At 37.2% G+C, this 26,429-nt stretch overlaps 2 protein-coding genes across 2 annotated transcripts in view; both read right to left on the bottom strand.

Annotated features, from left to right (window-relative positions):
• Positions 1-10,370, bottom strand: part of b4galnt4b (beta-1,4-N-acetyl-galactosaminyl transferase 4b) — a 103,125-nt gene extending 92,755 nt beyond the window's left edge. Inside the window, exons 1-2 of the mRNA XM_058381413.1 lie at positions 9,702-10,370; positions 8,066-8,279 (exon numbers count right to left, since the gene is read on the bottom strand). Coding sequence (XP_058237396.1) covers positions 8,066-8,204 — 139 coding nt within the window. The 5' untranslated portion in view covers positions 8,205-8,279; positions 9,702-10,370. The remainder of the gene's footprint in view (positions 1-8,065; positions 8,280-9,701) is intronic.
• Positions 10,371-14,045: 3,675 nt separating this feature from the next.
• The window catches only part of si:ch211-288d18.1 (USP6 N-terminal-like protein), a 28,576-nt gene continuing 16,192 nt past the window's right edge, over positions 14,046-26,429 (bottom strand). Inside the window, exons 3-14 of the mRNA XM_058382160.1 lie at positions 26,254-26,339; positions 25,277-25,316; positions 24,481-24,561; positions 24,184-24,291; positions 22,490-22,599; positions 19,078-19,126; positions 18,704-18,824; positions 18,433-18,527; positions 18,224-18,289; positions 17,225-17,324; positions 16,921-17,073; positions 14,046-15,970 (exon numbers count right to left, since the gene is read on the bottom strand). Coding sequence (XP_058238143.1) covers positions 15,180-15,970; positions 16,921-17,073; positions 17,225-17,324; positions 18,224-18,289; positions 18,433-18,527; positions 18,704-18,824; positions 19,078-19,126; positions 22,490-22,599; positions 24,184-24,291; positions 24,481-24,561; positions 25,277-25,316; positions 26,254-26,339 — 1,800 coding nt within the window. The 3' untranslated portion in view covers positions 14,046-15,179. The remainder of the gene's footprint in view (positions 15,971-16,920; positions 17,074-17,224; positions 17,325-18,223; positions 18,290-18,432; positions 18,528-18,703; positions 18,825-19,077; positions 19,127-22,489; positions 22,600-24,183; positions 24,292-24,480; positions 24,562-25,276; positions 25,317-26,253; positions 26,340-26,429) is intronic.

The raw sequence follows: 26,429 nt of genomic DNA, 5'->3' as shown, positions 1-26,429 counted from the left end.
TAAAGGCTTATAAACCTTGTTTAGTCTAATCTTACACTATAGGACATGGTTAAAGTTAGAAACGAATGCTCACCTTCTGCCCTAAAAACATGAGTAAACCTGAAGACAACCTTTGTTAAAACTACACACTCACAAGTAGCCAAAGGGTTAATTTTTAATAAAAGTTTTTCTGAAACCTTATAAACTTGAGTTCACTATCCAACCTGGCCATAAAGACTGGAGTTAATATACCATCTTTTATAGCATATGTTGTTAAAAGTGCAAAATTTACTTCTGGAATTGCCCATACTCAATATGTTTAAAAAGAGGTCAAATATTTCTCACATATCGCTCTGTATAAATAATTTAAAAATAGACCAAGGTATGATTAATTTCTATTCAAAATTCACCCAGAGAGCATTCAGCTAAATGTTTCATACTGTGATATCCAATGCATGCTTGTGAAAGAGGAATAATGCTCATTGTATAGCAGGTGCTGTAGATATGACACATGCAAATGTTTTCTTCTTTGAGGCTGGGCTGAGATTTTACATTAAACATTAAAGAAGCAGTCTGTAATATTTAGAGAGGTGAAATGAGCTGCAGTGAAAAAAATGGCTAAGCTTTCCACAACCAATCACTTATCTTTTATTGAATTTATACTTTATGTATATTCTGGCTAAGGGATGGAGCTAATAAAAGACCAGAAGAAATGTAAACAAAAGCAAATTGAAGATATCTATTGAATAGGATTTTTTTTTTTTTACAGATTATGCTTAAAAGTGTTTAAAAAATTACAAACTGCTCCTTTAACTCATACTCAGTCACTAACCAACCTACACATGGCAACACAACCACATCCTGCATGCAGCCATGGCAGGTGATTCAATCCTCTTCAGGACCATCCATGACCTAAATAAGTTATCATAATGGCTCCTGTATGATTAAACGGAGGCTGTAGTGAACATCCACTGCTCTGGAGTTTGTCCTGAGCTAAGCAGTGCAGCCTTCAGGAATATCAATGAGGGTTGGCGAAATTAGTAACTAAGGCAGTGTTTGAGGCTGTAAGCAGCAGATTACCTTCTCTGTGAAGATCTTTAGTTTAGAGTGAAAGCAAAAACATTAACAGTGACAACACCGACCAACGTCTAGCCAAACCTACAACATGCTTGTCCGGTTTCCTGAGCCAAGAATCCTCACCAAGCGGTCCATTACATCATCCCATTCTTCTGCCTCTCACACACACTTAATCGTGTATCACAAATTACCACATCCACATGCACAACACAGCCAACACACTCACCTTTATAACAGTTCAGAAGAAAAAAAACAATGATGGCATTTGGAAAGTTTCAGTCTTGGTGAAGAACAGATGCTGAAATGCCACCTCGATACAAAATTTGCTGAATTAGTGTTGGTGAGTAATTGAACAATTTTTTTCACACAGCTGCTTAAGTAAACTGATTTTTCATAATGCAGCAATAAATAGTGATCAACCAAAGTTCTTTTACCACCATTTCTATTAGTAAAATAAAATAATCTTCTGTTTTGGAGCATATCTCAGTCTCCAGGTTAGTCAGTATACCCATGTCCTGGCCACTTTCTAGGTGGACAAATACTGACTGCAGCCATGAGTGTAGACTAAAATACAAATTATAAATTGAGAAAAATTAATAAGTTGAAATTATTTTAAAAATTGAAAACATTAAAACAAATTACAGAAGACTAATTAAAACTTATACACATCATTTATTTTAAGATGATTTCTGTAGTGCAGTTTAAGGGATCATCTGAAAACATTATTTTGCAAGCAGAACATACAGTCAGCTCTTTTCTGTCCTCGCAACATGACGCCCAGTGTGAACAACCTTGTTGTTGTTGATAATAATGGGAATTATTGAAATAGCTTTCAGCTAACATAACACAAGGCTGTTTTTATATATATATATAACTGGTTATTTTTTAGTTATGGCTAAATTTGAATGATTGAAGTGTAGATTACTCCATATTATCCTTCCTCCTTTTAAATATATGGGTTTTTTACTTTCCCTCTCTGTCTAGCAATGTGAAATAGTCACTTCTCTTCATCCTAAAAGCTACATGTGCTTTCACAGTCAAATCAATCCCTGTGTTGTGTAGTAATAATTGGACAAAACCTACTTGTGAAGGGGGGGGGATTTTTCTACTACATATGATTCAGTTGAATGTGATATAAATATTTGGGGAGGGTTAAAATAACTAGAGCCCCAATCCCCATCCCCTCTAGAAACTATGCCCCTGACTGCTGCGCATCTAATTAGACATCAATGAAAGGTTTCAGGTTTGAAATCCATGTCAGATTTGCCGTTAACTTATCTTAAAAGCGGCTGTAAAAACAAAATAGTCTGAAGAAGTGTGCTGGGGCTGATTTCTTTCTAACCCAGACTGTGGACTTACAGAACCTGCCAGTGCCAGTTGTTAAAACTTTTCATCCAGTGTCACTGACACATCTATAACAGATCATGAGCAGTGACTGAGATCGTGATTGAGGTGGATTATTCATTTTATCACACTCCCCCCCAAATGGCTAAAAAACTGGTCAATAGACTAAGCACACATTTTCTATTTAAAGCACAAAAGGACAGATGACAGAAGCATAAGTTTACTGTGTTTTGGTTTGAATGAAACTGTTCTGTTTCTTTTCTGAACCCAGTATAGCATTAGAGACATGAAACACTTGCATATGCCTTCATCATTCTTAATATACCATCGATGAGACATTGTGATATGATGCATTACTCAGCCCTAATGGTTTCATTATCAATCTATTGATAGATGTGTGTTTTTGGCCCATTCGTCTTGTATTATGACCAGCCGTCACCACCCTCGACCCTGTCCATCAGAGAAAAGGAACATGCCCATGTCCAGATATTATTAGGATGGTGGAACATTCTCATTAGAGCACTGTCGTTAGCCTACCAACCAAAAATATCCACCCAACAGCAGTTCTGATAAATCTCTGAATGCTGACATTTTGACAGAATGAAATCTGTTGTCACTTAAATAATATCTACATGTAACTTTACAGCAAAATTGCTGCAAGTTCCATTTCATCACAGTGAAGCTCAATATGGCTCGGAGCAAGACTAGTGACTACATACATTTCCTGTGATTGTCAGATCCTCAAATTATCAAGGAGGATACATTTTCATCAGAGGTAAAATAACCAAGCCTGAAATATCTTTTCTGGCCTCTAATGCAGCAGCTAACACATATTCGTCTTGACAAAGCCTTGGCTCTGCAACAATCCCTTCTGCCCAGGGTGCTGCTTCTCAAAGCATGCTTGCCAAAATCGCATGCCTCCTGCACTTCCTACTCGGCTGCTGAGTGGGCCTCCACCTGCCCCATGTGTCCTTGCCCTGAGCCAAATCAACAGAGAGCTGCCTGTTCCGCCAGCACGGTACACACCCGCCTCCTCTCCTCTCCTTTCCTTTCCTCTGGAGGACTGAGGCTTATTAAAGATTCACAGTGAGAACGTCATCCTCAGCACTTTCCTGCGTACGCAGATGAGCTTCCCCTTTCCCTGCCGCATAACAAGAGCTGAAATATGTTGTTATATGTTAAAAGAGAGAGAGAGAGAGAGAGAGAGAGAGAGAACTGTAAACTACATCAGCTAAAAACATGTCTGTAATATGTAGAGATTAACAAACTTGCTAGCAGGAGTACTTCATATATACAGTATATATATATTATATACATATTATTATATTATATACATTTAGTCATAAAAAAGTTAAGTTGGTGATGTAAATGGTCAGTCCTTTCTTCAAGTATTTACCCTAACAAGAAGAGAGCTTTAGAGCTTTAGAAAAGGACCTCAGAAATACATTATAATATAGATACAACAACATATTTGGTGCACATGTTTAAATTATTTTATTATTACAGATATTACATAATCATTTTTAATTTTTTTTTTTACAGCGTACACTGTTTGCTCACACAGTGAATGAACATATGAGCAATTCTGTAGTTTCCCATTTACATTTTCACTAATTTACAAAGCCATAGAATTCCACTGGTTTAAACAAGATCCTAGATTAAATGGTAAATTATGTAAGTACCTGGATTAATTCTATTCAGGTTCTGGATGCACTGGCCACTGTAGTGTCACTCATATCCTCTCCCATGGCTTTTGCAGCCTGCTCTTCTAAGTTTTATTAAAAACATTCTTGGCTTGATAGAACTCAAATAATGTGTTATTCTTGGGTGTAAATCAAAGAAAGTGAGTGCTTTTCTGTTACACACACAGTCTCTGATTGAGGCTCTCCACTGTGTGTTCAGTGGGAGTCTTTTCATTTGGAAGTGTTTTTCACTAGGGAAGTTCTCTTCATTGGTAGAAAATAGGTTTCTTTTCTCACATGAAATCTTTCCTTGAAAAACATGGTTATGGCTATATAATATTTTAGACCACAGCGCTGCTGAATACTCAATTGTGATTGGTCAGAAGAATTCAATTTTGTGTAACAGCACGGCTCGGACAATACTGTAATTCCAGCTGCAAGATTTCTATTGATGCAGTTGTTCTAATCTGTTATCACTTCTATAATAAGTTACTCAAGGACTAGGGATTCAGCTATTCACCTATTCAGCTGTCCAGACACTGAAAAGGTTTAACTTTAAGTTTTCTGACAGCGTCTTTAAGGGAGGGATGGGTGGAGGGTTTTGTGGTTGCTGAGGAAGTATCATATAAGTGATAACAGAAACTTCTTTTGAAGAAGAATAGAATAATAGAATATCATACTCTTTAATTGTAATGTGGTGAAATGACATTACCTGTAACTATAAACAATTAAAGAATATGATATTCTATTATTAATACAACATTTTTATCATTGGCTAATTGCTATGGTTTAAAAGGAATAAAACACTTAGAGCCCCCCCAAAAAATCTCCATTTGAAGCTTACTAAACTCAGGTCTATTTTTCTTCACTGATTTATCTGTAATGTAGTAACAAGCTGTATTAAGACAAGGATTTGTATTTCCCGTTTGAAAAATGATGCATGAAAATACAACACCTACAGCTTTGGAACAATAACGCAGCACTGATGTTACTTGAATATGTGAAATTACCATACATATTGTTATCAGTCTCTGAGCTAAACCAGAATTGTCATGGTAAATTAAATAAAATGAGCATATGTTATTCCTGTTTGTTGGAGCCAGCGGTTACACCTGAGCAAGAAAGGAGGTTATTTTCAGAGATATTCATATTTCACCTCTCATATTATTTTAATATATAACTCATACCCAACTGTAATCAACCTCTCAGTTCCCTTCTTCCGTGACTCTCTTGAGTTTGTCCAGTGGGATTCAGCATGCCTCCATGCACTAATTGAGCACACGGAGAGTACAGTCTTATTCTCTTATCACTCGAAACGCGTCTCTCTTGAGATAACGGTGGCTGCCGTCCAAACTTCTCATTTGCATGAGCATTAGCCAGAGCGGTGAACAAGCCGTATTATGTGAGCCGACCTAAATTCCATTAACCTGTGGGTTAAAAGAGTCCTCGCTCTTCCTGCCACGTCCTGTCAACTTTACCCAACTACACATCGAAATAACAATCGGGAGAACTGGAAGGAAAAGCTTTGAGGTTTTTTATAAATTCAGAGGTCTATTCTTTACTCAAGTAGAGTGGTCATGTATCAGCTAATCCTTCTCACATGCAAAAGCAAATGTCAGAAGGATTTAAGATAATGCTAAATATAGATTACTTGTTCAAATGATCGAATTTCGCTTATCTGATGAAGCATATTAGAAAATGCCTGATAATTACAGCAGTTTCAGCTGCAGTTATTCCATATAAGGACAAAACTCTATGTGTGGTAACGGCATGGTTTCGCTGGCACAGATGGATAATCCTTCATTTTCGACAAAAATACAAGAGGCTTTTCTCTGCTTTTCTCTGAAAGGCACACACGATCAAACCTCCGCATTTTCAGCAATAAAGCCAAGATCAAGAGCATTTAATGATCAGTGGTTCTTGTGCATTGTATCTGGGTTCTCCTGTGTGCATTTATGGATTAAATACAGTTACATTTTACACGGCAGCACATGCTGAAAATGGCAATTTATAACCAGCTAACCGAAAACATAATCAGAACATAAAGTTTAAATTTGACAGCTTCTCAAAAGGTCAGGCTATAGCTTTATAAACATAACGTAGACGCAATGTTCTAAAAGACATCTGCTGTAATAATGCTTCGGATCACAGTGTTATTAGAACAATGCTGACATTGACATCTGCTGTTACACTCTTAAAAATAAAGGTGCCAGAACAATAACGTTTCTTCACAGTGATGCCACTGCAGAACAATTTTTCGGTGCACATGTTAGTACTGAAATATTTTGTGATAAAAATAATTCTAATACGTTTTTGGGCCAACAAAAAAAAAGAACGGGAATTTTCTGCCTATGTAAACTGCAGATATGCATGTATAATGCATGGATTGTCCACTTTATTAGGAACATCATGGTAATAGTGGATAGGAAAGATTTGCTCTAAGAACATTCTCAATTCATCGCGGATTCCACATGGTGTTAAGAAAAATTCCTTTCAGATTCTAGCCCATGTGGACAAGATTGTATCACATGCTGTAATTGCTGCAGATCTGTCAGCTGCAGCTCATGCTGTTACTCTACCACTTTCCAAAGGTGCTCTGTTGGATTCAGATCTGGTGACTGGGGAGGCTTTGAATTACACTGAACTTATTATCTTCACGGAAGCAACACAGCTTGTGCTTTGTGACATGCAGGATAAAAGCCATTAATGGATAAAATTGTGACCATGAAGGGATTCACAAGGTCAGCAATAATACTCAGACAGCATTCAAACATTGCTCAATTGGTGTGCTGAGTAAACATCTCCAACACCACCACACTACCACCAGGAGCAGTGTGAAGTGTTGACAAAAGGCAGGTCAGGTTCAAGAATTCCTGCTGTCAATGCCAAACTCCGACACCACCACCTGCATGTTGCAGTAGACAGCACACCAGTCCAGACCAGCGCTTGGTGAGCTTGTGCCCTCCGAGTCCTGTTTTTGGTTGACATGGGCTTCTATAAGCCATCCACCTCACGATTAACAACACTGTGTGCACTGTGCGTTCTGAGTTGCTTTTCAGTTCACTACGGTTGTGAAAGTACTGAGCTACTGCAGCATTCCTGTCAGGTTAAATCAGTCAGGTCATCCTTCTCTGACCTCCACCCTTCTCATTTCCACCCACAGAACTGCTGCACACTAGATGTTTTTTTTGTTTTTTGCACCATTCTGTACAAACTATAAAGACTGTTTTGTGTGAATATCACAGAAGATCAACAGCATATTATAATATACTCAAAACAGTCCATCTGGCACCAACAAGCATGTTGCTGTAAAAGTCACTAAGATGGCGTTTTGCACTCATTATAATGCTTTGTGTATGTTAACTAATGCTCATGACAAGTATCTGCTTGATTTTATGAGTTATGCTGATGCCACATGATGGGTTGAGGGGATAATTGCATGTATGAGCAGGTGTATGGTTGTTCCTAAAAAGAAATTAATTATATATGGAAAAATATTCATATATATATTTTACAAAGTGATATCAGAATATAAGTAGCAATGAGAACACACTCACAATCGATATATGAGGTTTGAATCATTTCATTTCAGTTCAGGATTCTGGTCTTTTAGTCTTATCTCCATTTTCAAAGATTCCAGAGGACAAACTGGGTTTACGGATATTTAAAAGTGCTTAACTCAGACAAGGATAGTAATTAAACTGCGTCGCATTTTCATTTAGATTACTTTGGGCAGCTCTGATGTTCAGTGCCGTCATCCTCATTAACCTGCTCTCCAGATCAATACCAGGCTTGCAAGAAATGTCACATTGGTTGGTGATACAGTTTCTCACAAACATCTTATCATGAAACTGGGTTTTCCAATGGCTTTAATGAATAATCCTAAAAAAAAAAATCAGGGAATAAGATTGGCCTCAGGGTTACATTATAATTTTTTTATAGCTGCTTGAGCTTGATATTAATTTGACTCAATTGGGTCTTACCTTTGCCATAGCTAGAGTGGAGTTTGATAGCCCTGCCCTGGATGACATGCAGGTAGGTGAAGCCAATGGCGAATGTGAGAAGCACAAGGAGCAGGAGGAGCTTGAACTGCTTGCGTATTTTCTTCAGAGGGAAGCGCATCCTCCTCACAGTAGCATATCACGCTCAGGGGAGAATTCAGGAGGAGATTGATGGCTGCTTTTCACTGCTCTGGTACTGGAAGTGAGGAAATATAATGGAGACTCACACTTACAATCTGTATTTGTCAAACAGTCTGTAACACTGAAAGCTGTAATTTAACACTGCATGAATTAATTCAACGTTTCAGGTGTTAAATTAGCACTATTAATGTCATTTAAAAACTACGAGCTTGTTCAGCATGTGGGTGGTATTCAGTATAATCAATGGTCATTCAATTCTGCAATAGTTCTTTTAGCAACCAATGTTTATTCAACATCGGCAGATAATTTTATGCATGCCTTAATAAGTATAATAAAAAAAGTACTTGCAAGAACTTACTGAATATTTCACAGGGGAAAAAAACCCTAATGCTATAGATTAGTATAAGGTTTTCCAAACAGGGTTTGAAGTCTAGGGGATTATGGTGGCTTTGTACGGGTTCTTAAGACTTGGGTGGAAATGTCAAAGACAAGCCGACGTTAAGTTACAGTTTTACATTTTATTTCTATTAAGCTGCTTTGTGAAAATGTCCTTTATTAAACACTAAACAGTCCTATATAAATACAATTGAATTGAATTGAATTACATTTTAACAGTATAGATACATTCATACGAATCATTGATACTCTAGCACTTTATTGTAACCTCAAGTAAAAAGTGACTGAAGTTTGAACTGAAGTACTCATGGTTCAGAGAGTTAAATATACATTACAGAGATAGCTAGCTCAATCATATTTAATATTTGGACGTATGTGCATGGTCAGTGACAAGGCCAAACTCTTTCCCTATAGTGTGTAACATGTTGGAAATAGATATGAACACTGGGTCATAAAACCAAACAAGGCAAGAGTAAATTGTAAAGTGGGAAATGAGTCAAATAAAACTTTTTCACCAAGCAAAAAAATTCCCTTCACCTTAACCTGATTAACATCTCCAGGGGTACTTTAGACTAATAATTTAGGTTCAGCTAAAGGTTGGGAACTCCTGCTATATGTGTTAATAATGAAAGAATTAAACAAACACTAGAGAAATCACTTCAGCATTTTAAAGTGTACTTCAACACCCTAGGTATTAAATGGACATTGTAAGGTTAATTGAACTCTACAGGTGTTAATGCAGCACTGCAGGTGTGCATTCGCTAACAGATGTAACATTTTAACACAGTGGAAATTTCGCTGTGTAGAAAAAAGAAAACTGCAAAAGTCAGCAGGTGTTTGTACTGCATATCTAATGTAATCAAAGTACCAATTTGATGTAGACTAACAATTTTCTGCGAGGCATCTGATGAGAATTATCCCAATTCCTGTTCTCTCATTACAATGTGCATCACTCTCATTATATTTCCTCACATCTTATCCCACTGAGAACTCCTACACATAATCCCTGAAGAGAAAGCAGTACTGCAACCAGATACAGTTCACATCACTCATTTAGTTCATTTCCACGATGAAGACTTACCATTGATGGATGTCTTGACGTGATGCTTTCATTTTGCATGAGACAGATTCAGTGTTGAAGGTGCTGATGCTGTGATAGAGGCGAATTGTTGGTGGAGATGAAAGCAAAGTCACCTACTATATCTTTCGATGTTCAGCTTCAGGCTCTTCTGCTGTGAAATGCAGATTGTGAGTAAACGTGACAGGGGATCAGCACACTGGAAACTTTGCATGGTCAGTGTGTAAAGTTCAGCTCTGAAAATCAAGTCCAAACAGAAAAAACAAAACAAAAAAGGCAATTCGATCTGTTCAACTGCTTATTGTCCTAATCCCGATTCTCTGACATGCTCGCTTTGAAATGCATTAACATGCATTAACTTCTGAACTGATTTGGAATTTCTCTCATGCCACCCTATCACGGATCCGATCAGGTCTCGTACTAACGGAACTCTCTCCGTTCGTGGTGTCCCGTACGCACGAACCTCTCTCTCTCACACACACACACGCACGCACGCACGCGCGCGCGCGCACTCACTCACTCTCCGTACCGAACCGCTCTTTGTTCTCTTTAATCTCCAGATCACACGTAGCGCGAAATCCTGCCGTAATCCACGTAAAAGCCTATGCGCGTGTGGTGATGGAGAAATGAAACAGCATCCTCGCGTGCACTCTGAAGCGCTCGCGCTGCTTTTGTGCGCGCCACCTACAGCTCCATACACATAGACACACTCGCCTCGGTGCGCGCGCGCAAGCATACACGCGCACACACACACACAGAGCTAGGCCAACGAACATGGGCGCGCGCTCACGCGTGCACACACAGCTCTTACCCTTACTCTTCCTTTGCCTCCATGATACAGTGCTACAGCTGAGGTTGAAAAGTTTACCGGCCCCATCATCACCATCATCTTCTTCATCATCATCAGCAGCAGCAGCATCGTCCTCCTCCTCCTCCTCATTGTCAACATCAGATATTCCTAAAATTGTAGTTCATTTTCCATATTTCTCCCACAAACCGGCAACTTTTGCAGAAAATTGTATATTATTGTTGTTCATTTTTTTGATGGAAAAAGTAATGTTTTTGTAGTGACTCAGTAATGCAGAAGTCATTACTACTTTATTGTGTTTAGGGCTGAAAGCACCCTGAATGGGATGCTGGGATGCCATCCCGTCACGAGGGGTGCAGACGTTTGCGCATGAATATTAACCTAGACTTCAGTTTATTAAAGGTAGAGTAATAATGCAGTCTTCAGCTTTATCATCTCTCTACAATCAGTTCATTCCTGAATATGACTTTTGTAACGTTCATTTATTCATTTTTTCCATTTTCTTCTTTACATTCAACTAACAACACCAGCTTTATCTCCAACTTTACACACACACACACACACACACACACACACACACACATACTAGTGCAGCCAAAATGTAATTATGTCAAATTTGAATTATCCTGATAGTCAGAAAGAACAATATGATCTGAATATGAATGTAATGAGTGTTTAAATAAAGAAGGTAGTCTCTATAAAGAGCATAAGATTATGCCCTTCAGGCACCAAACCTTTTGAAAGATGATTATAGCGGTTTCATGGAGAACACCAGCAGCCCAATTGTGATGAGAAATAGCTTTGTTTCAGACATAACAATAAACAGCACATGCAGAAGCAGGTGGAACCTCTTCACAGTCCATCAGGTCTGATCTCAGATGTGCTGTGCCGTTGTGTTCAGGTGTGAGTCAGTACAGATGTCTACCTGGTGTGTACTGGAATGACGATCTCAGTTTGTAGCTTTACCAGTGGAGTTGGAGTTTGATGACTGGTGTTATATAGTGTATCCTGACCAGTCAATTTAGATCAAAATATTTCAGCTCAGTGTGTTGTGTAGAGTCCCAGGTACTCTCAGTTAAGATGGATGAGAATGCCTCTCTGCCTCTCATTGCTTTTTTACAGTGATGCATGACTTTCAGCATCTTGCAAAAGCTGGAATAAATCACACAAACACTCATGTCACCATGAACTGTCAATGTCCTCAGGGGACTAGAGACAGGTTCAGGTCTACAGCTCTGTTTGCTAGCTTGAGAAATTGACTCAATTGCTGGAGCACCTGCATCAGCCACCTCAGGAGGACAGTTATTGTTTTTGAAGTGCACAGCCTAAAACACAGCACAATGAATAATTCATGCAAAGTGTGTTATAATATCTGTATAGTATGTGTTGTAATAACTGTTCTTTTATGGATTGATATGCTTCATGCTAGATCAGATCATGACTACGTAATGCATGAATTCAATTAAAGAAGCTGCATTTGTTTGGGGGATTAATCTTCGCTGTAGTGTTCACAGATCAGAATCTGTACTTTTGGCATCATCTACTGGTTATTGAATATACTGCAGGCCGGCTCAGATTCACGTCTTCCCTCTGTTTACACAAGGACATTATCAGAAGTGTGTCCAGGCTAAATGGTAAATTATTTTCGTAGTGAAAGGTCAGTAAGTACCACACCGAACATGTAACTATACTGTTACATAAATATTAAACTTTCTTCTATTCTACTGGCGCATTCATTTTTTTTCTTTGTACGTTAACAGTGCAGTCTAATGACAGATAAGAAAGACAAATAGATAGTCAAAAAGACAAAGAGACATGTTGACATAAATAAACAAACAGACAGAAACAAATAGATAGACAGACCCATAAATAGCAAAGCTGTCTAAATACATAACAGATATAACTTCCTCTTGGTCTACGAGACAAACAGACAAATAACAGACCGAGACAGACAGATAGCTAGATAGCTAGATAGATAGATAGATAGATAGACAGATAGATAGATAGATAGATAGATAGATAGATAGATAGATAGATAGATAGATAGATAGATAGATAGATAGATAGATAGATAGATAGACAGACACAGTCTCTCTACTGAAGACTGAAACAGACAGACAGTCAGTCAGACAGACAGAAAGACACACACACACACATAGACAGATGAATAGATAGACCAGAAGAAAGGCATGTCATTAAAAGTACACAAAAACAACACTATCCATCTGAAGAAAATGTCTATTTCTGCCAATGAAAGCTTCAACACCTTTCTAAATTATATATCATTACCATATACAGAGTAAATAAAACCAAAGCATTCTGGTTGGAGCTCTCAAAACTCCTTACAAAGGAATGTACAGAAAAATACAGTTATTTCAAAAACATGCATAAGAAGAGAAAAACACATCCTTCAGCAAAAAATGTGAGCCCTCTGAGCAAAAAAAAAAAAAAAAAAATAGAGAGTGAAGAAAAGAAATAGATGTTCTACAGCTGACAATCATTTGTCTAAGAGCTAACACTTTCAGTGCATACGGAGTCACTGAGCTGAATATACCGTGAATCTGTGGAGCAGGAATACTATAATACTATAGTGACAAATCACCTCTGAACTGCATGTAATGTGAAATATGGTCATTATGATTATACGGATTATTCTAAAAATGTAAAACAACACTAATGTCTCACGATGAGTAGATGTACGAAATGAAAACACATATATTTGAGTCAGCAGAGCATGTGCTATTAGTATGAATCTGCAAAAGTAGCGTAAAAACAAAAAATAAAACCAAATGAACATTTACAACTTCCTAGGAGCTTTACCATTGCACTGATATACATCTTGAAAACAATGACTTGCTTAGTGATATACTCCAATACACCGATTTAATTAACACAATCTTAATTATTTACATAATAAATCATTTAAAGGAAGTTCTATTCTGTGTATTGCCGTCTAACCGAGAACTGCACACACGTCTGCTGATTTCGTTTTGTTGTAAGTAAAATGAATCAATGCCTTTTAAGAGTACACAAAAAAATAGTCTACATAATGGTAAGTCTCAGAGTACTAGGATGAAGCTGCTTACAAAATGTTATACTTGGCAAGAATAACTCGCATTATGCCACAAATGACTGTAGCTGCATACTAAATTGCATGAAGCAATAAAAGGGAAACATTTATCCTAAGGCCTAAAGCGTTCTGCACAGCGTTCAGTTAATGTTGCGCAAAAAAAGCAGAACACTGATAAGAAAGAACCGATATTAAATATAAAAGAGAAAAAGAAGTCACAACTTTTTTTCTTTTAAAATTGTGAAATAACACAGTACCTGTATTAATATAATTTATACTATACAAATGCCTATAGATACAAAAGGCTAAAAGCATTAAAATACAATACTACAAAAAGCTTGTTAACTTCATTTACAAAATGTTCACAAGTACCCTTACAGTACATTAACACTTAGGAATTTAGTGGCACAGAAAATGCTTCTGGCACAAAATGTTGGCTAGTTCTTCCCTTAACATGGCTAGTACAGCATTTAATTTTAATAGAAAGCGGTTTTATTAAATATATCAAAATACATTTTCTGACCTTTTAAGTTATAGATGTGTGTTGTGTGTTTTATTACAAAATGTTGTAACATAGAAAAAAGCCTAAAATAGCCAAAAGAGTTGCAGGAAAAGACTTTCTGTCAGATGTCTTTAAAAGAAATGTGGTCTAGATGATATTGGAAGTCTTACATATTAACAAATATTTATTTATTTTGGGGGATTTGGTAGCTTAGTGGTTCAGGTGTTGAACCACTGACTGGAAGGTTGTGAGCTTGAATCTCAGGTCCACCAAGCTGCCCCTGAGGATGGCCCTTAACCTTCAATTGTTCCATTGCATAAAATAAGATAAAAAATATAAGTCGCTCTGGATAAGTGCATCTGCCAAATGCCGTAATGGTATTTTTTATTTATTGTCAGCTAATTTTGTGAAGTAATGTAATTAAGTTGTTTATTACTGCCATTGATTAATTGATAAAGCATGAAAAGATAAATTAATTACAATTTATGTAAATGTAACAAAAAGGTTAATAATAATAATAATAATAATAATAATAATAAAGCACTTTTCCCTTTCTTTTGGTTTTATATTTCTGTTCAATTCTCGTTTTTTTGGCCAATTTTCACTTACCAGTTGAACTGCATACCACAAAATGTCAGGCAAAAAATAAATAAATTAAGAAAAATTCAAAAGGAAATGCTACAAGGCTAAGGATGATATTTGTGGCTCATGTATAACAGTGAGCCAGCTCACTTCATTTAAATCCTTTTCTTGGTTTAAGCAACACTCGGGTTAAAGATTTTTTCTGGATAGTTTGCATAGCACCTCTGCATGCTAAACTGCTGAGATTAAGACCATATTATTTGTAAAGCGTTAATAAACAATTGTAAACCAATTAATAGCTGGTACATAAAAACTTTTTTTAGGATTTTAGGAACCCAGACACAGCAGAATAACCTTGCGCATATGCTGCAGCAGTACATTCCTTCATTTTGTTTGTGAAATGTGGCGTCCCTTTGAGAAATTGAAAAACATTTGTTAGGATGAATGATACTGAATATATAATGGAGTGGAACCGAGGCAATGATTCTTAAAATTCTAAATGCCTTACAAACAGCTGTTTTAAAAAGTCTCTGATTTTGGCAGAGTGGGAAGATCATGACGTTCAAACAGCGGGTCTGAGTGAACAGTCATCAGTTTCCTTCCAGCTGTGGATAACAAAACCCCTGTGTGTGGGGAAGATGACTGTGGTTCAGAGTCTGTGTCGGGAAGTTCAATAAAAGCAGAGTTCTGAGTTAAAACGACAGACTTCTCTGACACAAATTTTCTCACTTCTCTTCTTTCCACCATTTCTGTTTTTGGGAGGTTTTCATTTTGGGAATATTGTGCCGAGGCTGTAGATAATGTCAACTGGCATTTGCTTGGGTGCAGTACAAATAAACCATCCTCCACTGTAGCCTGCAAAGTGTCTTGGGAGATGTCCTGAGGTGCATCTAAATGTGCTGATTCTGTTGAAGTTCCACAAGTATTCACAGCCAGGTGAGAAGGAAGTGAAAAATCGTTAGTTTCCGCAATTTTAGGAGGCTCATACGGTGGGGGCTGCTCATCAGGAGCTTCCATCACTCCGTCTGGGCCAAAAACAATCTCGGTATGAACTAGCACTGGGTCAGGGGAGGGAAATGGAGAAACGCTGTCTATTTCCCTGTCCTGAAAAGGACACTTATCTTCTGGGGAGCCCTGATCAGGAACAATTGATTCCTGGAGTGAGATTTGGAGTGAAGCTGGAGGTCGTTTGGTAAGCTGGCTCTTGTCTGGTGTTTCCTGATCCAGGGTCAGGTTCTGGGGTAGCTTAGGGGTCAGCAGTACAGGCCGCTCCACACCAAGTGGTTTCCGTGGCAATTCATCAGGCTTAGCTGGAAGTGGAATAAGCAGAGTCAGCAAAATACATATACAAGACAACTGATGTATTAGAAGGTCATTTATCCACTATGGGCCATATTCAAAATATCCAAGGGAACCAAGGGAAAGTGCATATTTATTGTTTACTGCCAATATATCGCTATTGTTTGCTCACATTAATCACTGCAAATTTGATTTAACAGTGTGGCTTCCATCCTCATTAATCAACAAATAATAAAATAGCACTTGATCTTTTACATCATATTATTTTTAGCCATGAGATACTAAATCCATGCCATGAAGCCAGATACTATGCATTGTATTGTTCTCACACATTTAATTTTGATTTGCTGAATTAATAAAATAATGACTTTTGTTCATATAATACACATTCTACTGTAAAGAATATATGCCTGTCAGTTGAAGGATAATTTGAGTATTTGCTCATTTTCTGTGCTTACAGCTCGCTTGAAATTATTGAATAATTTTAGTTAACGGTCCTTAAGATAAGCAATGCCTCTGATTTAGATGCTACGCTCTTCACTGTAGACTTCAGTAATAGTCTCATATTTATGTATTTTATATTGTCCTTAATTGGCCTTCATACTGCCATGTATAGCTTTTTGAGTATATTTACAGCCAAAACATAAATTTTTAGCAAAACACGTTGGGGTCACATCTTTCTATATGTATGGTGGAGACTGACTTAAAACTGGATCAAGGCCAGAATTGTACCTAAATGAGACATGCCTCTGTTTTAGGCAAATTAAACAAATTCACAATTGTGCATGATTCTTGTCAGCTGCTGAATAGTGCTTAAGTCTATAGTCACATCTGAGGTGCACACAATCCCAGTATTAAACCCTGACTATACATACTTAACTCAACTCTGAAAGTCCTCTTCGGATCATTATAAAATCCTAAAACATAATGTACCCCAAATATACAAGATGTAGAATATAACCTGGAGAAGGAAGGTCCAGCTTCATTTTGCGTAGCTCTGTCATGGAGACCTGAAGCTGCTCAATAACTAAATCATCGCTGAGCTCGAAGCATTGGGCAATCTTCTCCTGAAGGAACTCTCTCAGCTCCTCCAGTGGCATCTTCAGCAAACGCTCTGTAAAGAAGAAGCTTCACTTCACACCCAGACACTAAAGCGTTACTCTGAGACAGTCTACAAATTTTACTGCACCATTTGTAGCTTCACTGGTCTTAGGTGTACTAGAATGATGTTCATACAGTGAATAGCAGGAGAAATATTTGCTTACTTTTGTGCAGTTTAAGGATGGTGTAGGCCATGGCTGTGAGGATCTTCTCACCCTCAAGTATAAAGATGTCCCACAGGCGTAAGGTCAGGGTGAACGGTGTCTGAGAGGAGGAATTAATTCAGGTTTAAATTTGCACAGTCTGCACACAACCCCTGTCTAGTTATTGATTCCAAGTACTATGGCTAGAGGGAGCTGTTGAGTAGATGAGAAGCACTACATTATATAGTGGTGTGTGTCTTGACAGGTAATCATTTTAGCTCATGGAGTAAATGAGGGAAAATTGCATAGCTGAACAAAAAAAATGTACATTGATTCCTAGTTCATTTTATTTAATTGAATCATCAAGTATGCAGTAATAATCTCAATTTATTGTCAATTTTTATTTATTTCTTATTATTTATTTTATTTCTTATTTTATCTTAAGTGTCAAAACAAATGTGTCTGCTTGTACCCAGGTAAAACAGTTGTCAGTTTTTGGTCAGCAAGGGTCTACAAATGAGCACATCCTGAATTAGTCCTGAATATTAGTCATGCTAGCTTGCTAAATAAACACAGCACTACGGAAATGATGTCAGCTATTTAGTTAGCTTAGCTAATTGTATTCAAATTAATAATATTTCACTGACAGACTAGTTAATTGAATTGAATTTAATTACGTAGGTAATATCTTAGTATTATCAAGTACAATAAGATGGCAGTTCATCTTCAATCACACTTTAAGGCAATTTCGCATCGACAGTTTGCACAGCAGCATGTTTTTTTTTTGGGTGAAAGGAAACCTGACAACCCCGCTGGAAAGCCACGTATATAAAGGAAGAAAACTTAAAGCTCCACACAGAAGCATCAGCTGTTTAAGATTCTTCTTATCTAAGAGACATAAATAGCAGTCATTTGCTCTAACATATGTTCATTTTGTAACATATGTCCAGTGTTTGTTGTAATGTGCAGGAATGTCCGTGTGTGTGTGTGTGGGGGGGGCTGCATGTGGTGCACACTCACCCGGTCAATAAAACACTGCAGGAACCATTTAGTACTGTAAATGCCGCTGGACATCTGCTCCTTGTCCTGGTGAGGAAGAAGGGAAGAGAGAGAGAGAGAAGAGAGATCACAGAAACATGAGATATACAATAATTCTAATAAATAATTAAAAGACAATATCTAATGTCCTTCACAATGTTACTGTAGTGAAAATCAATAATTTCTACTACCAGATGCTTCTTCAGCTTAGGGAGAACTTTGGATAGAATCTGATCATGGTGATTCTGGAACCTCTGCAGTTTGGGAAATCCTGGGATAAAGAAACCTATTGGTAAAAAAAAAACAAAAAAAAACAGATCAATCTTGATTAAAACTGAATCCATACTAAATCATTCTAATAAGAAATCAGCATTCTGAACCACCAAACATCCTGCTCTAACACTAAACACTGATACTGTGTTTGGTGAGGAAACATCTGAGCAATGAGAAAAGCAAGCTTACCATGCATGGCATGTTTCTGATTGGTCAGGAGCTGGGACATGGCCCAGAATGCATCTTCCTCATTCATGTACATCAGCAGAATGGCAGCTATCTGACTCATTCCCTGGCAGTAGCTCACCTCCTGTAGAGACACACACACACAGAGACAGAGAGAGAGAGAGAGAGAGAGAGAGAGACGTAAGAATGAAATCTATATGTTGTCATATTCTGTAATATTCTTTTTATTAGGTCTGAACTTGGCTGCACTCTTCCTCTCACCACTCTCTGCCTCTATCACATACATAAACATATACTGAAAATACCTACAAGACTTCTTCTCTAAAATTTATTGAACACATCCTCAATAACGCAATTACTTTTGGCTGTGCACTCACCGTGTTGTATACGGAGTACGCGGTGAGCACGTGGAACAGAGACTGCTGCCTGTGTAGAAACAGTGAGCACAAGCAAAATCAGTTCATTCAGCAGTATCAGAGCCAACGCAGTCTACATTAACGACACAGAAATCCCCTTGTACATTAAAAAAAAAACCCACACCGCTGTACTCCAAATCCATGACAGATTCTATTACATAGCCCCGTGTTTAAAAAGTGCTCTGCAATTCATAAAGCCAAATTCTTGAGGTGGAGCGTGATTCTTTCCTTTTAGCTAGAATCATAGCTGCACCCGTCCTTATATGTTGGAACATTAATGACAGTTTGCATGTGCAAGACTTTCCATTGAACTCTAGAGGCCTGCAATCTATTAAGCCTGCAATGACGTCAATGTGTTTCTTGCACACTTGGGATACAAGCAGTACGAATATGAAAAGAAAGGGGGAAAAAAGCTGAGAAAAACTAAAATGTTGTGACAAAAACAAAAGTGTTTCCAGGCGGGGAGAAACTTGGCCTTGAAAAGATGTAAATTATCGCTTGAATTTCTCAAGTCAAGTTTCAAGTTCTAATCTCAAGGATGAATTGCATAACATGAATATTTTGCAATAGAAAGAAAATGAACTAAACCTTCAATCCAAACAAATTATACTTACACACATGCACATAAACACACAAGTGCAGAAATCTTTTTTTTTTTTTGGGGGGGGGTGTAAGCAGACCAGCATATTAGAACACAGAAGCTAGGCAAATAACTTGGTGTAAGCCAACCCTGTTATACAGGATATCTATTAATACACCTCACACTCACACACACACTAACTGGTGCCCCATTTTCTTAATTTGGGGACACAAAAGGTTTCTATGTACTGTTTATGCGCTCCTCGGCACACAGTAAAGCAGTAAAAGAGTCATATATGTTAAAATATGGTGTCAAAACAAAACCAGAACTGCAACCACAATTTAGAAATACGTTACTAATTACATACATGGTATTAAATATTGGTAAATGAAAACAAGAGGTGAAACATTCATTACTGTTTAGCTATAATACATGTCAGTCTGGAAGATCACAGAAACCAGATTTTGATCAGATATTTTAGATGCGACTTTTCAGTAGGTGAGTGCATTATTCAGAAGGAAAATGACTCCCTTACTATCATTCATATGAAATCCTTGTGCTAGGCTAAACACACTGAAAGAGATCATTTTGTGATAGTCAAAACTTATGTCCAATCAGCAACGAGCATGTGATCGCTACGGTCCTACTCTTTCCATTTTTGAGCTAATGTTGATATTATTTTCTATCTGTATCTATTTTTTCTCTATTTAATAATTTGCTGGGGGCATAGAGCAGAGAGCTACATGACGGATGAAGCAGCATGGAAGTCAATGATGGAGAAAACGATATTCAAATGTGGCTTCAGAATGTCTTTGGGTAGTCATTTAATTTAGATCATTAGTGCTGAGACTTATATCCACAAAAATTCCACACAGACAGTATAACCGGAGCTCAGGATCAAACATAGGACAAATTTACATAATAACAAGTTTACTATGTACAAGAGATTAAATGAATTAGCAGTGAAAGGTATTCATGTATGAATATCTCTTTGTTGTTTTGGGAACAAGACACTGTTTAGCCAGTTGCTGCCAATGTGATGTCATCTGAGTCAATGTGATGTCATCTGTGTGTGTGTGTGTGTGTGTGTGTGTGAGAGAGAGAGAGAGAGAGAGAGAGAGACTTGGTTGAAATCCTCAATTCCTAAAATAGGAATGAAATCTGAAGCTTTACTTTAGTTATCATGCAGTGCCTGGATATGTTAATGCTATCCTGCTACACATACAAATTATAGTAACATTTTGCATAAAGAGTGAGTAGACTCTGGATTACTGTAGATTTATAAGGGGTTTGGTCCCCAAGAGTGTATTTGACAGCAGATGATAGAGTGTATGGAGGTGGGTGAGAGAGATAAAATTTGATATTAGATATTGTAACTGAGCAAATGTTCCACTAAGTGAATCCTGAGACCTGGTAATTATCGGAAAAGTTGTTTTTCTTGCCGTTACATTTCACTAAGGAATACCAAACACACATCTACTTTAATTGTGATGTGCCTGGGTTTTACTGTTCATGAGGTCGAAACACGACAGCTATTTAACCTCAATCCAAGTGGAGCTGGAAACAGAAAGGCTAAATCCCAAATGCCTATCTGCAGTACACTACACAGGCTGTGGAAGACAGAATTCAAACACTTATATAATGAATAGTGAACCATCTATTAATATTCATCATGTACACCGCAATAACAAAGGTGCACCTCACAATATCAATATACACTGATTCATACATTCATAACATTATGAGCACTGACAGGTGAAGAGAATGACACTGATGATCTCCTCATCATGGTACCTGTTAGTGGGTGGGATATATTAGGCAGCAAGTGAACATTTTGTCCTCAAAGTTGATGTGTTAGAAGCAGGAAAAAATGGGCAAGCAAGTTTGACAAGGGGCAAATAGTGATGGCTAGACGACTGAATCTCCAAAACTGCATCTCCAAGCTGCAGCTTTTGTGGGGTGTTTCCAGAGCATCTCCAAAACTGCAGCTCTTGTGGGGTGTTTCCGGTCTGCAGTGGTCAGTATCTATCAAAAATGGTCCAAGGAAGAACCAGTGGTGAACCAGCAACAGAGTCATGGACGGCCAAGGCTCACTGATGCACATGAGGAGCAAAGGCTGGCCCGTGTGGTCCGAGCCAACCTACAAGCTACTGTATCTCAAATTGCTGAAGAAGTTCTGATAGAAAGGTGTCAGAATACACAGTGCATAACAGGTCAGAGCTGTTTTGGCAGCAAAAAGGGGGACCAACACAATATTAAGCAGGTGGCCATAATGTTATGTCGGATCAGTGTATAAATAACCTGATCAGAAAACTGCTGAGAACTGACATTTATTTAATCATTTAGCACAGGGGTGTGTCCAGAGGTGTGTTCTCCTACTCACATAAAGCCCGAGATCGAAAAAAGGATTTAAGATTAAGATTTAACCCTAACTTCAGTTTGCAAGATACTGTATGTCACATTACAATTATGAGACTGAAATACTTACATACACTGAGCTAGAAAGCAAAACAAACAAACAAAAAAAAAAACAACAACAAAAAAAACTATTTATGGCATTTAAAAACAATGCATCCCTGAGGGTTTGGGAACTTTGGGAGGGTTATAGGCCCATCATATTGAGGACTTGGAAGAGGACTAAAGCTGCTGAGAACAGAGCTGAAACTAAAAAATGGATGTAGTTATTTCTTTAAATGACTCATTAATATCTTTTATGGCATCTGAAAACTGTGAACTTGATGTTTCCTGTTACACTGTGACTCACTGCAGAATATTCATGCATGAGGGACTCACTTTACTCCAAACCGATCCATGAACATGATATGATTTCGGAAGGTCCTGTTCACATCAAGATCAATCTGTTTAATTTCTGTGGAGTAGATCTTGGCTTGTTCTACCATTCTCTGTGGGGGAAAAAAACCCAATGCATTATTTCATTATTTCACAACTAACAGGCTTCTTTACAATGGAAGAAAAATAATTTGGCTTAGTGTAAGAGGAGTAACATGTATAAGAGTACAAAAGGAGTATTTCATGGATAATGTTTAACGTTTAATGTTTAACGTCTATGCAAATGGGTTATTACATGGCTAATACGTAGCATTTGTGCAAATGTGAAGTGCATGAACAGGTATAGATAATAATGCTTTAAACATAGATTTGCTACATGAGCACAGCTGCATATTAGTCATGTTTTAATTGCTAGTACTTTTCTAATTACATTTACCATATTATTGCTAAATTTGATGCAGATTTCTGTCTTTATTATGGTCTGGGAAATATGTTTTCTTTCTTTCATTTCTTTCTTTGCTGTGTCTGGTCTACCATCTGTCTGTTTTTAGATCATACACAAATCCTCCTGAAACAGCCATGCTCCCCAAAACATCACTATATTCTACTCTAAGCAAACAACTACAGTTTTTAGTGGAATATTCAGAGACTTAAGTTCAAAAGATACCTCAGTATTTATACTGGCAATGTGCTTTGTTTTCAGACTCACCTCACACAGGTGCTTGACCTGAATGTCTGGGTGGCTTATTCAGATTTTTACATTTCCCCTTGTGCAATACATGCCTCTTAGATTGAGGTATTGAGATGTCTTGTTTCATTTTTTATGTTGGTTTTTAAGTTAAGTGTCTATATTACTGCCCTTGAAGACAAGCACTTTGTTTCAAACCAGGAATAGAATAATAATGTGGAATATTGTTATTTCATGCTGTCAAATTTAATACAATGCATCATAAAAGTAAAAGCCAATAAAATACTGTTAGAATCATAAAAATATATATAGTGTAAGGCAAATATTCATCTAATAATAGTTGTTGAATACACTGTGATTATATTAAGGGTTGCTATCAAGATAAGGATGTTATCATTTTGATTGACTGTATGCCTGTAAAATTGCTCTACCGTAAAAATCAACGTTTGATCTGAAATGGAAATTTGGTTTGATCTGCTATTAAGGTTACCGTCTCCTGCAATTCCCTCTGGACATTTCTTAATACGATTATTTCATTCATAATGTCATATCTATTCTATATAGTCCATTAATGCCGTTCCAATATTTATGAGTTCATGTATATAAGTGTTTCAGGCTGAAATGCTATCGTTAGAACAAAGGGTCAGACAGACTTGATGACAGAGTGCTGGACTTGATACCGCTTAAGGCAATATGGAAGAATAAAAACTGAATTAAGTCAAATGTGTGGATCTAGGATAAATGTGATGCAACTTAGCTTTCAGCAATCTCCACCCAGATCACAGACCTTGTGCCAACTGTAAGTCTTTAGCACGTGAGTCACAGTAGGAAAGTCTAAGGTCTGAACAGTAAAGTGTTCAATATAGCACTCCTTACTGCAGACATGCAATTCTCAATACGGAGCTTAGACAGCATCAGCCTGCCAGCTGCTGCTGCTCCAAAGTGTACAATAATCCATCTGCTTCTCTAAAGAGTGCATATGCAAATGTGAGTGTATGTGTGTGTGTACCTCGTATTTCCCTTCGTTCTCCTTTTTAACTTTCTCTACATCCAGTAGTAGGCTCCAGGCTTGACCTCGTAGCTGTTGTGGAATCCCCTTATACACCCTCTTCATCATCTACAGCAGAAAAACAAAGTGTGTATGGAAGTCATGTAGACTCTTGCAGAGAAAAAGGCTTATCTTCATAAAAATATACGTTTAGTGTGTGCAAAGGATAGACCATGGTCCTTGACATGTGCAGGATCCATTAATAATAATTCATTGTCCATTACCTTTAATCTCAGCTATAAAGGAGCTAGATCTCACCCGCTCGCTGTTTTTGTACTTCTCCCATTTTCTGACCATCTTCAACCATTTCTCTACTCGTTCAACTTCTATCTGCTTTTGCTGTGAGGGTAAGAATACAGGGTGCAAATAAGGAAAACACCAACGCTAAGGGTCAACATAATGTATTATTAAAACATTCATATTGTAAACTTTCACCACATTTAATCATAGACATGACATTTATCTAATATCTAATTACAGTGGTGATATCTTGAATGTGATATGAAATAAATTGTTTGTGCAGAAGTGGGCGTAAAGTAGGCGTTTTTTGCTAGGAAACAGGAAAAACATGCAGGTCTAATTAAATAATGATTAAGCAAAAAAAAAAAAAACATTTATTACGAATAAAAGTTGCTATTAAATATTGCAACATTATTATTTCCGGTAAAATACATATAGTTCTATATAGTTATTTATACAGTTATTTATAGTTATTCATCCTCTTCCATAATTTATACTCAATTAAAACCTTCAAACTTGTATGTCTTAGATTAATATCAATCACAGATCTGAGAAGAAACATCAGCTCCCAGCATGCATGGAATGTATCACATGGTAGCATAACTCCAGACCAAGCATCTGTTTCTGCCATCATACCAACACATACACACACTCACACACACACACACACGTCTAAAGATCATCAGAGTAATGTTTGACCTCCTGGCCTCGGCTGCACGTGTCTGCACATGCACTTCATGATGGTAGGACATGTTGTGCAGTTCATAATTCTTAATAATTTCTTCAAGGCGGTTTTCATTCATTTCTTTCTTACCTTTTCTTCAAGAAGAGTTGGAGTCGGAAGCTCCTCTTCACTGAAAGAGAAAAGAATTTCTACTTATTTTTTTCATTCATCGATCTATATAGAAAATTAAATCTGATGTCTGTGCAAATTAGAGTAATTATTAATATGAATATTATTACATCTAAGACCACAGCACTGTCAAATTCCTGAATCTGACTGATAAAAAGCTGTTGATTATTTTTCTATAATAGTAGCTCTCAAATCACACATTTATAATTATGTACTCATTTTAATATGTTAAATATTTCTATAATAGCAGCTCATTCGCAGGAACTTGCACGCCAAATATTTTACATCCTAATAATAAACCAAAAGAAACGGAATGTTATTTTAACAAAGACGTGTTATAATGGTGAATCTTTCTGTTAGAAGACGATTAATTAACATTTGACGAATACAAGAGGAATAAAACCTTTCAGGACATGCTTATATCGGGAAATAATCAACTTCAGGCTTTAACAGTAACTCTACTTTGTGTCAAGAACATCACACCACCCCGTCATTGATTATTGTTCTATTATAACATGTTCCTTATTCCTTACATATCATTTTACTCATATTTCTCCTAAAGGTTGTTACAGGAAATTTAGTGAAATGAATGCTTAATGCTCAAGACTGTCATTTAGAATAATGGTCTGTATTACAATTCTAATATAAAAAATTTTACAACTATAATCTTTAAAAAAAAATTAATAATAATAATAATAATAATAATAATACATTTTAAAATGTTAAGCTGTGTGTGGGTTTTTTTTTTTTTTTGCAGTTTGAAAACTCATTTTTGTCAAAATGCAACACAAGCCACAAAAAAATACATTTAAGATGGCCTCAATTTTTTTAACGGTGTTAGAGCAGGAGTGATAACATTATGCTGTGATAAATTCTACGGCTCATCCGGGAGCAGTTACAATAAAAAAAAGTCTTTTAGTGCTGACTTGGTGACTTACTGCAGGAAGCCGAAGCGATCTGTGACCTTGAAAATGCTGTAGTCTGCATCTTCCCAAGGGTCGATCTCAACACCCTCCTCCCTGCCCTGAAACACACATGTATAAGTCATAATGGTGTCAAAGGTCAAGAAACTGGAATGTTGACAGTGTTAGCTATATCACACAATACCACAGCC

The sequence above is a fragment of the Hemibagrus wyckioides genome, linkage group LG27, assembly GCF_019097595.1.
Source record: "Hemibagrus wyckioides isolate EC202008001 linkage group LG27, SWU_Hwy_1.0, whole genome shotgun sequence".
NCBI classification, from domain to species: domain Eukaryota; kingdom Metazoa; phylum Chordata; class Actinopteri; order Siluriformes; family Bagridae; genus Hemibagrus; species Hemibagrus wyckioides.
Note: the sequence above shows the minus strand (reverse complement) of the source record. Positions and strands in the feature narration are given on the sequence as shown.